Here is a 15,320-nt window from a genome sequence, read left to right as displayed (position 1 = left end):
GATGATATCTTCTTTATTATTTTTTATTGCCTCTATTTGATTCTTCTCTCTTTTCTTCTTCATTAGTCTGGCTAACAGTTTATCTAGTTTGCTGATCTTTTCAAAAAACCAGTTCCTGGATTCATTGGTTTTTTTGAGGGGTTTTTCATGTCTTTATCTCCTTCAGTTCTACTCTGATCTTTCTGCTATCTTTTGAATTTGTTTGCTCTTGCTTTTCTAGTTGTTCTTCTTCTTTTTTTAAAGTTCAGTTTTTTTTTATTGAACACATTATAAAAGAGGTTTAGTCAAAAGGACCAAAGTCCATGTCATCATCAGACTCCTTGGATTCTTCTTTCTTTGTTTCCACTTTCTTCTCCTGAGCTGGAGCAGCAGCAGTGGAGGGAGTGGGATCTCCTGCTGGTGCAGCATCAGCTGCTGGAGCAGGTCCGCCAGGCCCTACCTTGTAGATGAGGCTCCCAATGTTGACATTGGCCAGGGCCCTTGCAAACAAGCCTGGCCAAAAAGGTTCAACATTTATATTGGCTGCTTTAATGAGGGCATTGATCTTCTCCTCCATGATGGTCAACTCATTGTCGTGCAGCATGAGAGCCGATAAGCTGCAGGAGAGCTCAGAGACGGAGGCCATGGTGAGTGTGGGGCTAGTGCTGTTGATTGTGGTGCTAGTGGCCACATGAAGTGAGGGTCTTACTTCAACATGGCCTTAGTTTCCTCGGAAGGACCAAGCACCTGGCAGCAGCTGAGGAATACTTCTCTAGTTCTTCTTCTTTTTTTTTTTTTTTTTTTTTGAGAAGGAGTTTCGCTCTTGTTAACCAGGCTGGAGTGCAATGGCGCGATCTCGGCTCACCGCAACCTCCGCCTTCTGGGTTCAGGCAATTCTCCTGCCTCAGCCTCCTGAGTAGCTAGGATTACAGGCACATGCCACCATGCCCCGCTAATTTTTTGTATTTTTAGTAGAGACAGGGTTTCACCATGTTGACCAGGATGGTCTCGATCTCTTGACCTCCTGATCCACCTGCCTTGGCCTCCCAAAGTGCTGGGATTACAGGCTTGAGCCACCGCGCCCAGCCCCTTCTCTAGTTCTTTTAATTGTGATGCTAGGTTGTCACAATTTTAGATCTTTCCTGCTTTCTCCTGTGGGCATTTAGTGCTATAAATTTAGTGCTCTAAACACTGCTTTAGCTGAGTCCCAGAGATTCTGGTACATTGTGTCTTTGTTCTCACTGGTTTCAAACACCTTATTTATTTCTGCTCTCATTTCATTATTTACCCAGCAGTCATTCAGGAGAAGGTTGTTCAGTTTCCACGTAGCTGTGCAGTTTTGAGTGAGTTTCTTAATCCTGAGTTCCAATTTGATTGCACTGTGATCTGAGAGACTGCTACAATTTCCATTCTTTCGCATTTACTGAGGAGTGTTTTATTTCCAATTATGTGTTCAATTTTAGAATAAATGCAATGTCATGCTGAGAAGAATGTATATGCTGTTGATTTGGGGTGAAGAATTCTGTAGATGTCTATTAGGTCTGCTTGGTCCAGAAGTGAGTTCAAGTCCTAAATATCTTTGTTAATTTCCTGTCTCCTTAATCTGTCTAATATTGACAGTGGCAAGTTAAAGTCTCCCATTATTATTGTGTAGGAGTATAAGTCTCTTTGTAGGTTTCTAAGAACTTGCTTTATGAATCTGGGTGCTTCTGTATTGGTTGCAAATATATTTAGGATAGTTAACTCTTCTTGTTGCATTGATCCATTTACTATTATGTAATGCCCTTCTTTGTCTTTTTTGATCTTTGTTTATCAGAGACTAGGATTTAAACCTCTGCTTTATTTTTATTTTTATTTTTTATTTATTGCTTTATGCTGTCCATTTGCTTGGTAAATATTCCTCCTTCCCTTTATTTTGAGCCTATGCATGTCACCTTTGCACATGAGATGGGTCTCCTGAATACAGCATACCAATAGGTCTTGACTTTTTATTCAACTTGCCAGTCTTAACTTTTTATTCAACTTGCCAGTCTGTGTCTTTTAATTGAGGCATTTAACCTGTTTACATTTGAGGTTAATATTGTTATGTGTGAATTTGACCTGTCATTATGATTCTAGCTGGTTATTTTGTCTGTTCGTTGATGCAATTTCTTCATAGGGTCAATGGTCTTTACAATTTGGTATGGTTATTGTTGTTGTTTGAGATGGAGTCTTGCTCTCTTGCCCAGGCTGGAGTACAGTGGAGCAATCTCAGTTCAATGCAACCTCCACCTGCCTGGTTCAAGTGATTCTCTTGCCTCAGTCTCCCAAGTAGCTGGGATTACAGGTGCCCATCACCATGCCTGGCTAAGTTTTTAATTTTTTTAGGAGAGATGGTGTTTCATCATGTTAACTAGGATGGTCTAAATCTCCTGACCTCATGATTTGCCTGCCTCAGCCTCCCAAAGTGCTGGGATTACAGGTGTAAGCCACTGCACCCAGCCCAATTTGGTATATTTTTGCAGTGGCTGGTACCAGTTGTTCGTTTCCATGTTTAGTGCTTCCTTCAGGAGCTCTTGTAAGGAAGGCCTGGTGGTGACAAAATTTCTCAGCATTTGGTTGTCTGTAAAGGATTTTTATTGTTCCTTCATTTATGAAGCTTAGTTTGGCTGGATATGAAATTCTGGGTTGAAAATTCTTTTCTTTAAGAATGTTGAATATTGGCCCCCACTCTCTACTGGCTTGTAGGCTTTCCACAGAGAGATCTGCTGTTACACTGATGGGCTTCCCTTTGTGGGTAACCCAATCTTTCTCTCTGGTTGCCCTTAGCATTTTTTCCTTCATCTCAACCTTGGTGAATCTGACAATTATATGTCTTGGGTTTGCTCTTCTTGAGGAATATCTTTGTGGTGTTCTCTGTATTTCCTGAATCTAAATGTTGGCCTGTCTTGCTAGGTTGGGTAAGTTCCATGGGATAACATCCTGAAGAATGTTTTCCAATTTAGTTCCATTCTCCCCATCACTTTCAGGTACACCAATCAAATGTAGGTTGGTCTTTTCACATAGTCCCATACTTCTTAGAGGCTTTGTTCATTCATTTTCATTCTTTTTAATCTAATCTTGTCTTCACATTTTATTTCATTAAGTTGATCTTCAATCTCTGATATCCTTTCTTCCTCTTGATTGATTCAGCAATGATACTTGTATATAAGTCATGAAGTTCTTGTGCTGTGTTTTTCAGCTCCATCAGGTCATTTATGTTCTTCTCTAAACTGGTTATTCTAGTCAGCAATTTCTGTAACCCTTTTTCAATATTCTTAGTTTCCTTGCACTGGATTAGAACATGCTCCTCTAGTGCAGAGGAGTTTGTTTTTATCCACCTTCTGAAGCCTACTTCTGTCAATTCATCAAACTCATTCTCTGTCCAGTTTTGTTCCCTTGCTGATAAGGAGTTGTAATCCTTTGGAAGAGAAGAGGCATTCAGTTTTTGGAATTGTCAGCTTTCTTGTGCTAGTTTCTCCCCATCTTCGTGGATTTATCTACCTTTGGTCTTTGCTATTGGTGATCTTTGGATGGAGGTTTTGTGTGGTTGTCCTTTTTGTTGATGTTGATGCTATTCCTTTTTGTTAGTTTTCCTTCAACAGTCAGGCCCTTCTGCTGCAGATCTGCTGGAGTTTGCTGGAGGTCTACTCCAGAATCTGGAAGAACATCAAAGATAGCTGCCTGTTCCTTCCTCAGGAAGCTTTGTCCCAGACGGGCAACGACCAGATGCCAGCAGAGCTCTCCTGTATGAGGTATCTGTTGGCCTCTGCTGGAAGATGTCTCCCAGTCAGGAGACACGGGGGTCAGGGATCCACTTGAGGAGGCAGTCTGACCCTTAGTGGAGCTTGAATGCTGTGCTGGGAGATCTGCTGCATGGAGCCGGCAGGCAGGGACATTTGTATCTGCTGAAGCTGTGCTCACAGCTGTCCCTTCCACCAGGTACTCTGTCCCAGGGAGATGGCAATTTTATGTATCCACTTCCCATACTTTCAAAGGTGTCATCCCTTCTTAGTAAGAGCTGACAGTTCTTCCATAATAGAAATAATTGCATAGGCCTCTCTCTGACAATACAAGATGGGTATCCCTCAGGACCTACCCTTACTGGATGTCATGAGTGCCAAGCCAATAACTAGAATTGAATCCCAGCATAGCCTGGCTGGGTCATGCTGGGCCTGATAGTGGGAGAAGGAGACACTACTAAATGAGTTGCTGGAATTGGCCAGCATGTATTATTAAGAGTCAAGGGAGTACTACTGGTATTGGATTTTGAGGGTTCCTATTCAAGGGGTCAGAATGGAAGACTGGATAAGCAAGAATTCATTATTCTGGGACACTTTCTCAAGACATAAGTTTTAGCATAGCAAAAATCTCAAGGAATAGAGCAAACATGTTTAGTTCAAAAGCTTAGGAAGTCTAGGAAAAGCAATGACTTAGAAGCCTAGAAAAAGCAATGAGTAACACTCGGTGAAGCAGAGTTTCCCTTGGAGATGTTAGAGGAAAGAATGAAAAGGTTGAGAGAAGTGGGAATGTTGGAATGGATATAATATGTGAGGCCAGAAGATCCTCCCAAAGAGCCATGTTCCCCAAGAGGGCCCCAGGATGCTCCATCCACCAAGGCTGTTAGACAGATGCTTGCTAGAGGGGTACCAGCATTACTAAGATCTTCAGTGATCTCCTCCTTTGAAAGTCAGGAATGATGATAGGAGAGACAGGCACAAAGCTGGACTTGTCAATATCCATGGGAAAATGGGGCCTTGATGTAATATAGGCTAGGCAGCAGCACTTAACATCCAGAAGTCAAGAGGCTGAATTTAACATAGTGACGAGTAAGGTCAAAGGGACAGCCACAGGACTTGGCGAACAAGGAGCAATAAAGGTAGTTAACAGCACATGTTATCCCTTAGGAAAAAATAAGCAGTCAGCCAGTGAGCTGCTACTTGATATCTATACTCAAGGAAGCAGAAATGAACCATCAGGAGTCCAAAGAAAGTCATCTCCCATAAAGTCATAATTTCTTGCCCATTTCCCATGTCCAAGCCAACTGCCTGGCTGTCTGCTCATGGATCTTGAAAGAAAAAGCCTGGAACATTGGAGACAAGGAGGCCTGGAGGTATGTGGATGAACATATGGAATAGGGATAAAACGTGGGGTCTCATTATTTCTTTAAAAGACTTTCACTCAATCATCTTGGTTTTAGCTCCTGAACCTCTTCCCTACTCTTTCTAATTTCTGAGCTTTTGGGGGGAAATTTCACAGTAAATTGGCTTCCTTTGTGGCTGGGTTAGCCAGGGCAGTTAGCATATTAATCTGCTTTGTAGGCCGGGCGTGGTGGCTCATGCCTATAACCCAAGCACTTTGGAGGCCAAGGTGGATGGATCGCCTGAGGTCAGGAGTTCAAGACCAGCCGACCAACATGGTGAAACCCCGTCTTAAAAAAAAAAATCTGCTTTGTAGCTTCCAAATGTCATTATTTTTGTCTTCTCTCTCCCATCTCTTTGTCCTTGTGGGATTACGGTTTTTATTTTATATAATGCTTTATTGTCATTTTGTTGGTGATATGGTTTGGTTATGTCCCCACCCAAATCACATCTTGAATTGCAGTTTGTATAATCCCCATGTGTCATGGGAGGAACTTAGTCAGAGGTAGTTGAATCATGGGGGTGGTTACCCTCATGCTATTCTCAAGATACTGAGTGAGTTCTCTTAAGATCTGATGGTTTTATAACGGGCTTTTTCCCTTTTGCTCAGCATTTCTCTTTCCTGCCACCTTGTGAAGAAGGACATGTTTACTTCCCCTTCTGCCATGATTGTACATTTCCTGAGGCTTTCCCAGCCATGCAGAACTGTGAGGCAATTAAGCCTCTTTCCTTTATAAATTACTCAATCTTCGATATTTCTTCATAGCAACATGAGAACAGAGGTTGGTTTCTAGGAGGGATTAGAGGCTATTGCCTTTAGGTAGAAGTTGGCAAATTCTTTACCACAGAGAATCCTATACAAGCTTTCCCTGTCTCAGTCTATAACAGGATGTCTTGCTTAAGTTGTATTGCTTTCAAGGAAGGGTTGAGCTTGGCTAGCTTTTGACTGACAATCAACAAAAATTCCTTTCAAGTTTTCTACCAGTCATTAAAGCAACCTCTCCTCAACTCCAAGATGATTCACCAAAATATTGTATATATAACCCAGATGTGATTTGGCCAGGCAGTCACAGTTACGATGATGGTGGGAGAACCTCTAATCATAGACACTGAATTAGCAAGTAACTGTACCTCATCCAGGCCACATTACTTTAACTTATCCACAAGGATATGAAAAACACTGTCAAACACTTTGCAAAAATCTGTATACACAACAAGCAGGTATACTTAGACTAGATAATATGGCACAGAATTTCTGGAATTGGCAGAAGTGAGTTTGAATGTTGGCTCTAATTCCTGCTCTACATCAGTCGGAAAACTTTTTCTTAAAGGGCCAGATAGTAAGCACTTTAGGTTTTACAGTCCATATGATCTCTGTTGCAACTACTCAACTCTGCTGTGGTAGTGCAAAAGCAACCATAGACCATAAGTAAGCAAATGAATATGGTTGTGTTTCAAAATAACTTTATTTAGAAAAACAGATGAAAGTCCTGATTTGAACCATGAGCCATACTCTGCTGATTCATGCTTTATGATCATATTTTTTTTTGAGACAAAGTCTTGCTCTGTCGCCCAGGCTGGAGTGCAGTGGCACAATCTCATCTCACTGCAAACTATTCCCAGGTTCAAGCAGTTCTCCTGCTTCAGCCTCCGGAGTAGCTGGGATTACAGGCATGTGCTACCACAACCAGCTAATTTTTGTATTTTTAGTAAAGAAGGGATTTCACCATGTTGGCCAGGTTGGTCTCAAACTCCTGATCTCAGGTGATCCTCTCACCTTGGCCTCCCAAAGTGCCAGCATTACAGGCATGAGCCACTGTGCTCAGCTGATCATATATTTTTTAAACCTTTGTTAGGTCATTTGTAAAAATGGTGTTAATGCTAACTACCTTTTTTTTTTGTTTTTTGAGACGGAGTTTCGCTCTTGTTTCCCAGGCTGGAGTGCAATGGCGGGATCTCAGCTCACCGCAACCTCCGCCTCCTGGGTTCAGGCAATTCTCCTGCCTCAGCCTTCCGAGTAGCTGGGATTACAGGCATGCACCACCATGCCCAGCTAATTTTTTGTATTTTTAGTAGAGACAGGGTTTCACCATGTTGATCAGGATGGTCTCGATCTCTTGACCTCATGATCCACCCGCCTCAGCCTCCCAAAGTGCTGGGATTACAGGCGTGAACCACTGCGCCCGGCCAATGCTAACTACTTTTTAAGGTTGTTCTGGCACTTACCTAAAATAATATGAACAAAGGCAGTGAAGTGGGGTTCCACAATCAAACAGATATTGGGTTGAGTCTGGAGTTTGCTACTTACTGGTTACAGATGACCTTGAGTAAGTTTTTTAACCTCTCTAAGGTCTATGGTCTGGCTAGATAGAACAAGGCCTAGGATAGTATAATTTGCAGAGGATTGCTTAATGGAGCATAGACATTCTGGTTCACTGCTCTATCTGTGATTCTGGCTCTGACTGCAACCATGTAGATGTGCTATTTGTGACTCAGCCAAAAACATTCACTTTAGCTCCAGATCTTTCTGAAGCACTTAGTAGTTTTATTTAGTAATTTTTTCAAACAGATATTAGGTGGCTTCCCCTTTCTTCCTTCCCATTTTCTCCTTCTTTTCCATTCATACCTAGTACAGAGCTTTCCAAACAGGAGAAAAGATGTCAGTGTTTATTTAAGGAATGCAGTGTTTCAGTCCAGTTGGATTTAGCTATGCTTTTTGGAGATGTGCCTTTAATGACTACATTTTTAGTTTTCAAGTAAAGCAATCAGGTATTTCATCTTTTTACTGAAGTCGAAACACAAAGAAAAGAAACTTAATCAAAATAGGGCTTTGAAGTTTGCCATCAAAAGGATTTCCTTGTAGAAGCTATTGCAGGCTTTTAAAATGATAGACATTTAAAACTAGAGTGGGTTACCGCTCCTTAGGAAGCTTACGCGTGAGTCTAATTACAACAAAGGATGATCAATTGAAATATCTTTCAATATTTCTAAAGTATTTGATTTAAATGGCAGTATCTGGTAAATAAAAGATGCCAAATGTCCTGCTAGTGAATATCTCAGAGTTCCTTTGTTAAGTAGTTTAAGTTGTGAATTAGGAGCTACAGAGTTCTAGAAGCTGAAGCAGTAGCTAAAACCTAACATGGTTTGTGGAACTGTAAATTGGTATAGGCTTCCTAGAGAGAAATTTAGAATATCTAACAAAATTTTAAATATACATAGACTGTGATCCAAAAACATAGTCCGAGATTATAATAGGACAAGTGTGGCATGCATAAGAATATTTAGTCTATTGTAATTTTTAATAATGAAAGCTCCATCAACAAGGGCTTGAGTAAGTCAATTAAAATACATCTATTGGAGTAGAATACTGTGTCTAGTTTTTAAAAGATAGATTTTTAATTTTGGCGATGAAGGATATTTATGACATACAGCAAACAACAAAGTGTTCATTATCTGGACAGAATATGTATGAGAACATGTTCCTGTCTCTGTATTGTTTGAACTATTCATGAAAGTGATGCAATGTGAGGGAAGAAAACAATGATGCTTTCTATTTGGGAGGAAAAAAATCAGCTGTGATTTTTAATTTCACTACTCAGGAAACAGAATAAAGAATAGAATATTAGGCTAAAAAGATATATAATCATCCAGTCTAATTTTCTCACATAGGATATAAACAGTAAGACACTTATCCTAACGTAATTCTGTATTTAAAACATAAGTACTAATGTGTTTTCCCAAAACTATTGCTGAGAACTGTGATAGGAAGTAAATTATACTTTCCCCAAAAATAATATAATAATTTATTTCATAATTAAAAATATTACAGATATAGCCAAAATGATTTTTATAAATAAAAAAACATACAACATGCAAAAAAATACAATAGTGTCATAAGTTGAAGTATCTAGACTTGCACAATAATAATACATAATACATGTTCATAATTTAATAACATTTTATCCATTTTTTTTTTTTTTTTGGAGATGGAGTTTCGCTCTTGTTACCCAGGCTGGAGTGCAATGGCACGATCTCGGCTCACCGCAACCTCCGCCTAATTTAATAACATTTTAATTGATTTATCAGAATTTTGGTGGCATTAGGGGATAATTTGTATGAAGCATGTTACTTATAAATTGTTGATGATAATTTTAAAAAATACTTCCTTTTTTATTAGTAAAGTTTTATGTAGCAAATGGAAACACTTGACACACTTGGTATAAAATTGTTTTATACCAAGCTAGAAATCTTACCATCCTCTTTCATTTCTCTCCTTCTCTGTCTCTTTCTTGTCTGACAGACATCTCTGAATTTATAGCTTATTTATAATAACTGGAAAGACTGACAAACTCAGCTTTGAGGGCTATTTATCAATCTTATTTTCATTAACAAACTCTTTTCACAGTACAATATCTCTAACCTCATTAGAATTTTTATATTCCTTTTTCTCCAATATTTTATTATGAAAATGTTCACATATATAGAAAAGCTGAAGAGTTGCAGTGATAAATCCAATCATTAAATTCTACAATTGTCAATATGCTGTTCCATTTATTTCATCACCTGTCTCTCCATTCTCTATCCATGTACCTATCCATCCATCAGTTCATCTTATTTTATTTATTTATTTATTTAGAGACAGAGTCTTGCTCTTGTCACCCAGGCTGGGGTGCAGTGAGATGATCTTGGCTCACTGCAACCTCTGCCTTCAGGGTTTAAGTGATTGTCCTGCTTCAGCCTCCTGAGTATCTGAGATTACAGGTTCCCACCACCACAGCCAGCTAGTTTATGTATTTTTAGTACAGACAGGTTTTCACTACGCTGGCCAGGCTGGTCTCAAACTCCTGACCTTAAGTGATCCACCTGCCTCCACCTCCCGATTTAGCTTATTTTTTAAATGCATTTCAAAGTAAGTTGCAAAACTGGGCTCACTGGCTTGCACCTGTAATCCCAGCTACTCATGAATCCCTTGAAGCCAGGAGTTTGAGACCAGCACCTGGGCAATACAGTGAGACTAACTCTACAAAAAAAAAAAAAAAAAAGAAAAAAAGCAAGCAAGCCAAGGTGGCATGTGCCTGGAGTCCCAGGCACTCAATAGGCTGGGAGGATCACTTGAACCCTAGAGTTCAAAACTGGAGTGAACTCTGGTCATGGCACTGTACTCCAGCCTGGGCAACAGAGCAAGATCCCATCTCTAAAAATATAAAAAAATGAAAGAAAGAAAGTTGCAGACCTGAGTACATTTTATCCCTAAACACTTTGGCTTGCAAATACTTATCTAGATCATCGTATTTTTATAGTGCTGTTTTTATTTCAAGGTAAAATTTAGATATAATGACATAGATATATTAACTGTAGCATTCTATGAGTCTTTAAAAATGCAAAACTCCACCCAACTCCTATCTAGGAAACATTTCATTACCAAGAAGATTCCTTTGTGTCCTTTCCTAATCAGTCCCAACTTTGCCCATATGAAGAAACAACTACTGTCCTCATGATTATACCACAGATTAGTTGCACCTATTCTAGAACTTACATAAGTGCAATCACACAGCACTATTTTATGTAAGGCTTCTTTTGCTCAACTTATTTTTGAGATTCATTCATGCTGTATGTTTTAGCAGACACTTGCTTTAGTTTTATTATTTTAAAATTTTTTACTTAATTTTTTTTTTCTTTTTTTTTTTTTTTTTTTTAGATAGGATTTTGTTCTGTTATCCAGGCTGGTGGGCAGTGGCACAAACATAGCTCACTGTAACCTCAACTTCCTGGGTTCAAGTGATCCTCCTGCTTCAGCATCCTGCCTAGCTGGGACTATAGTTGCCCACCATGCCCAGCTAATTTTAAAAAATCTATTTTTTAGGGTGGGTGTGGTGTCTCATGCCTGTAACCCCAGCACTTTAGGAGACTGAGGTGGGTAGATCATCTGAGGTCAGGAGTTCGAGACCAGCCTGACCAACATAAAGAAACTCCGTCTCTATTAAAAATACAAAATTAGATGGGTGTGGTGGTATATGCCTGTAATCCCAGCTACTTGGAAGGCTGAAGCAGGAGAATCGCTTGAACCTGAGAGGTGGAGGTTGTGATGAGCCAAGATCGCACCATTGCACTCCAGCCTGGGCAACAAGAGCGAGACTCCATCTCAACAACAACAATTTTTTTTTGTTGTTGAGACAGGGTCTCACTGTGTTGCCCAGGCTTGTCTCACACTCCTGACCTCAAGCAATCCTCCCGCCTCAGCCTCCCAAATCACTGAGATTACAGGTGTGTGTCACTGTGTCTGGCCAGTCCATTCTTTGTTGGTTTTTGAGACAGGGTTTCACTCTGCTGCCTGGGCCGGAGTGCAGTGGTATGATCACGGCCTACTGCAGCCTCCACCTCCCCAGGCTCAGGTGATCCTTCTACCTCAGCCTCCTGAATAACTGGAACTACAGGCACATGCCACCATGCCTGGCTAATTTTTGCATATTTTTAGAAGCAAAGTTTCACCATGTCGCCCAGACTGGTCTCCATAGTTCATTCCTTTTTATGGCTGAGTGGTATTACATCATTTAAGTATGGCACAACTAATTTGATCTCTTCTCCAGTTGATGGACATTTGGATTGTTTCCGCTTTAGAGCTGTCAGAAGACAAAATTGCAACAACTTAGTCTAAAGATTGAACTGGCTTTTATTTGCCACGCTGGAATCAGGCAGCACCTCATTCTATAAAGTGAGTGTTCCAATGAGCTGAGCAGACATTGGCTTTTTAGGCAGGAAAGGCCTGAAGAAGGCAGAAGCAAAGAACAAAAAGCAGATGGGTCTTTTCAGTTACTTTCCTTGTGGTACTAAACACAGGGAAATTCCTTATGATGCTGACTCAAGTTGACTGGAATCTCCTGATTTTTAGAAAAACCAGCCCATATCACTGTTCAGTTTGATTACGTGACGGTTAGTACAAATGACATCATTCTGGTTTGGTCTAGTCTCCCAGGGCCCAGTGCAGGAGGCTAGTCCAAAACAATGGCCTCCCATAACTCTGGTTTAACTGGACAATTTGGAAAGGAGCTGCTACAAACATGTCAAGAAGTATGCAAGGTCTGAAATGTCATCCTATTTGCAAGATTACAAATCAGCCTGCTGCAATTCCGTGGATGCTGGCAGATAACACAAGATTCCTGAGTGAATGACAGTTTTCTTGCTAACAGCAATAGCAGTGGCCACAGTTACTGGAATTGGTGAGCATTCCCTAAGTCCCAATTTCCACAGGGTGACGTGGAGAAAGCCAAGTGACATCTGCATACAGTTATGCAGATGTTACAAGAGAGGAATCCTGAGCTTGAAGATTCCTAACCTTTTATAACTGCCCTGGAGGGTGACACTATTGTTATCTTACAAGGCTGTTCTCTGTACAAACATCCAGATAGCTCAGAAAAAGCAGCCAGCGCTTCCGCTCACAAGATGTGTAAAACACCGGAGACCTACAGAGAATTGTCTCCTGACAGACCATTCTTGTACAAATCTTTTTGTGAACATCTGTTTTTATTCCTCTTGGGTAAGATCCTCAGAGTAATTCTAGCTACTTGAAAGGCTGAGGCAAGAGAATTGCTTAAGCCCAAAAATTCAAGGTTATAGTGAACTACGAGCTACAATCACACCACTGCACTTTAGCCTGGGCTACAGACTGAGAGTCTGTCTCAGGCATAGAAAACCTTTCATAGAGATGTTTAGCGAACCTTTCCAGTGTTCATAAATTTCACAAAAAGTCTGAGGTGTGACCAGCTACACGTTTTACCAAAAAAAGCTGTGACAATGGTTCATACCTGTTAAATATTCATAGCAACTTGGGAGGCTGAGGTGGGAGGATCATTTGAGCCCAGGAAGTCAAGATTTCAGTGAGACGTGGTCATGTCACTGCACTCCAACCTGGGAGATAGAGCGAGACTCTATCTTAAAAAATATATATTTATTGTATATATAAAAATATATATTAAATACATTTAATATATATATTTAAATATATATATGTTTAAGGCCTGGCGTGGTGGCTCAAGCCTGTAATCCCAGCACTTTGGGAGGCTGAGGCAGGTGGATCATGAGGTCAAGAGATCAAGACCATCCTGGCCAACATGGTGAAACCCCGTCTCTACTAAAAATACAAAAAATTAGCTGGGCATGGTGGCACGTGCCTGTAATCCCAGCTACTCAGGAGGCTGAGGCAGGAGAATTGCCTGAACCCAGGAGGCAGAGCTTGTGGTGAGCCGAGATCGCGCCATTGCACTCCAGCCTGGGTAACAAAAGCGAAACTCTGTCTCAAAAAAAAAAAAAAAAAAAAAAAAAATATATATATATATATATATATATATATATATGTTCATATATAGCTATATCATTCTTTTCCTGAAGGGCTATTGCAGGGGTCCACCATCTTGCAGCTGCCTGAGACATGGCTTCTATTTGTAAGTCCCTATTGAATGTTTCTTTCTAGGCTGGGCATGGTGGCTCATGCCCGTAATCCCAGCACTTTGGGAGGGAAATGGGTAGATCACGAGATCAATAGATCCAGACCATCCTGGCCAACATGGTGAAACCCCATCTCTACTAAAAATACAAGAATTATCTGGCACGGTGGTGCGTGCCTGTAGTTTCAGCTACTCGGGAGGCTGAGGCAGGAGAATCGCTTGAACCCAGGAGGTGGAGGTTGCAGTGAGCCAAGACTGTGCCACTGCACTCTGGCCTGGTGACAGAGTAAGACTCCATATCAAAAAAAGAAAAGAAAAGAAAAGAAAAGAAAATGTTTCTTTCTGAGAAACCAGAATTGTCAGCCTCTTTCTTTAGCCTCTCAGCTTTCTCAGCCTTTGGGAGCAGGTTCACACAGCCTGGTTCACTGCAGAACATTTAGTGAACTAGCCAGGAGCTGAGACCAAGAAATGGGTAAAAGCACTGAAGCATCCTTGGGGGAGACCCCAGGGTGGTGCCACCTCTGCGTGGAATGATGCCTCTCATGTTTTAGATGCTTGTGGACCTTGTCGTGTGTATAGGGATGATCCCCAAATGCTGGTAGGCTTAGAGTGACCTTTAGCTGAGAGCCACCTACCCCACCGCGGCAAGGGAGGGCAGAAAGGGGTGAGCGGCGGGTGGCCACCTCTGTGAACAAACTGGAAGCCCGGCTAGCAGCAGAAGCAAAAGTAAAAGAGCTTGAAGAGGAGGCCGGGCACAGTGACTCTCACCCGTAATCCCAGAACTCTGGGAGGCCAAGGAGGGAGGATTGCTTGAGCCCAGGAGTTTGGGGCTGCAGTGAGCAGTGACTACGCCACTGCACTTCAGCCTGGGCAACAGAGCAAGACTGTGTCTCTAAAACAAGAAATTTTAAAAATTAATTAATTAATGAATTCTGTGATCAGAACTCAGCTTAATTAAAGGCTGGTATTATGGTTGTGTTGTGTGTGTGTGTGTGAGGGGGAAACTGATTTTTAAAAATTTCTTATTTTGTTGAGATAGGGTCTTACTCTGTTTCTCAGGCTGGAGTACAGTGGCGCTATCGTGGTCTCTGCAGCCCTGATCTCTGGGCTCAGGAAATCCTCCCACCTTAGCCTCCTATTGTATTTGGCACTACAGGGGCTTATCACTATACCTGGCTTTTTTTTGAGAAGGAGTTTTGCTCTTTTTACCCAGGCTGGAGTGCAATGGCGCGATCTCGGCTCACCGCAACCTCCGCCTCCTGGGTTCAGGCAATTCTCCTGCCTCAGCCTCCTGAGTAGCTGGGATTACAGGCGCGTGCCACCATGCCCAGCTAATTTTTTGTATTTTTAGTAGAGACAGGGTTTCACCATGTTGACCAGGATGGTCTTGATCTCTTGACCTTGTGATTCACCTGCCTCGGCCTCCCAAAGTGCTGGGATTCCAGGCGTGAGCCACCGTGCCCAGCCTATTTTTATTATTGTTGTTGGAAATTTCTTTATTATTACTTATTCTTAATTTCTTTTTTTTTTTTTTTTTTTTTTTTTGAGATGGAGTTTCGCTCTTGTTACCCAGGCTGGAGTGCAATGGCACGATCTCGGCTGACTGCGACCTCCGCCTCACTCCTGCCTCCACCTCCCAGTAGCTGGGATTACAGGTGCCTGCCACCATACTCAGCTAATTTTTGTGTTTTTAGTAGAGACAGGGTTTCACCATGTTGACCAGGATGATCTCAATCTCTTG

General features: G+C 41.3%; 1 protein-coding gene across 2 annotated transcripts; it reads right to left on the bottom strand.

Annotated features, from left to right (window-relative positions):
* Positions 1 to 280: 280 nt before the first annotated feature.
* Positions 281 to 625, bottom strand: LOC101045849 (large ribosomal subunit protein P1-like). Of its 2 annotated transcripts, XM_010335578.1 has the most exons (2): positions 558 to 625; positions 281 to 482 (listed from the first exon to the last, which is right to left on the bottom strand). In XM_010335578.1, exons 1-2 carry the CDS (start codon positions 623 to 625, stop codon positions 281 to 283), a joined length of 270 nt encoding a protein of 89 aa, XP_010333880.1. The 2 variants fall into 2 exon arrangements, with proteins under 2 accessions (XP_010333880.1, XP_003924892.2); XM_003924843.2 differs by having other exon boundaries at positions 281 to 625.
* Positions 626 to 15,320: the final 14,695 nt, after the last annotated feature.

The sequence above is a fragment of the Saimiri boliviensis genome, chromosome 13 (genome assembly GCF_048565385.1).
Source record: "Saimiri boliviensis isolate mSaiBol1 chromosome 13, mSaiBol1.pri, whole genome shotgun sequence".
NCBI lineage: Eukaryota > Metazoa > Chordata > Mammalia > Primates > Cebidae > Saimiri > Saimiri boliviensis.
Note: the sequence above shows the minus strand (reverse complement) of the source record. Positions and strands in the feature narration are given on the sequence as shown.

Coding starts and splice junctions, on each gene's coding strand:
- LOC101045849 (XM_003924843.2), bottom strand. CDS start 625: ATGGCCTCCGTCTCTGAGCTCTCCTGCAGCTTATCGGCTCTCATGCTG.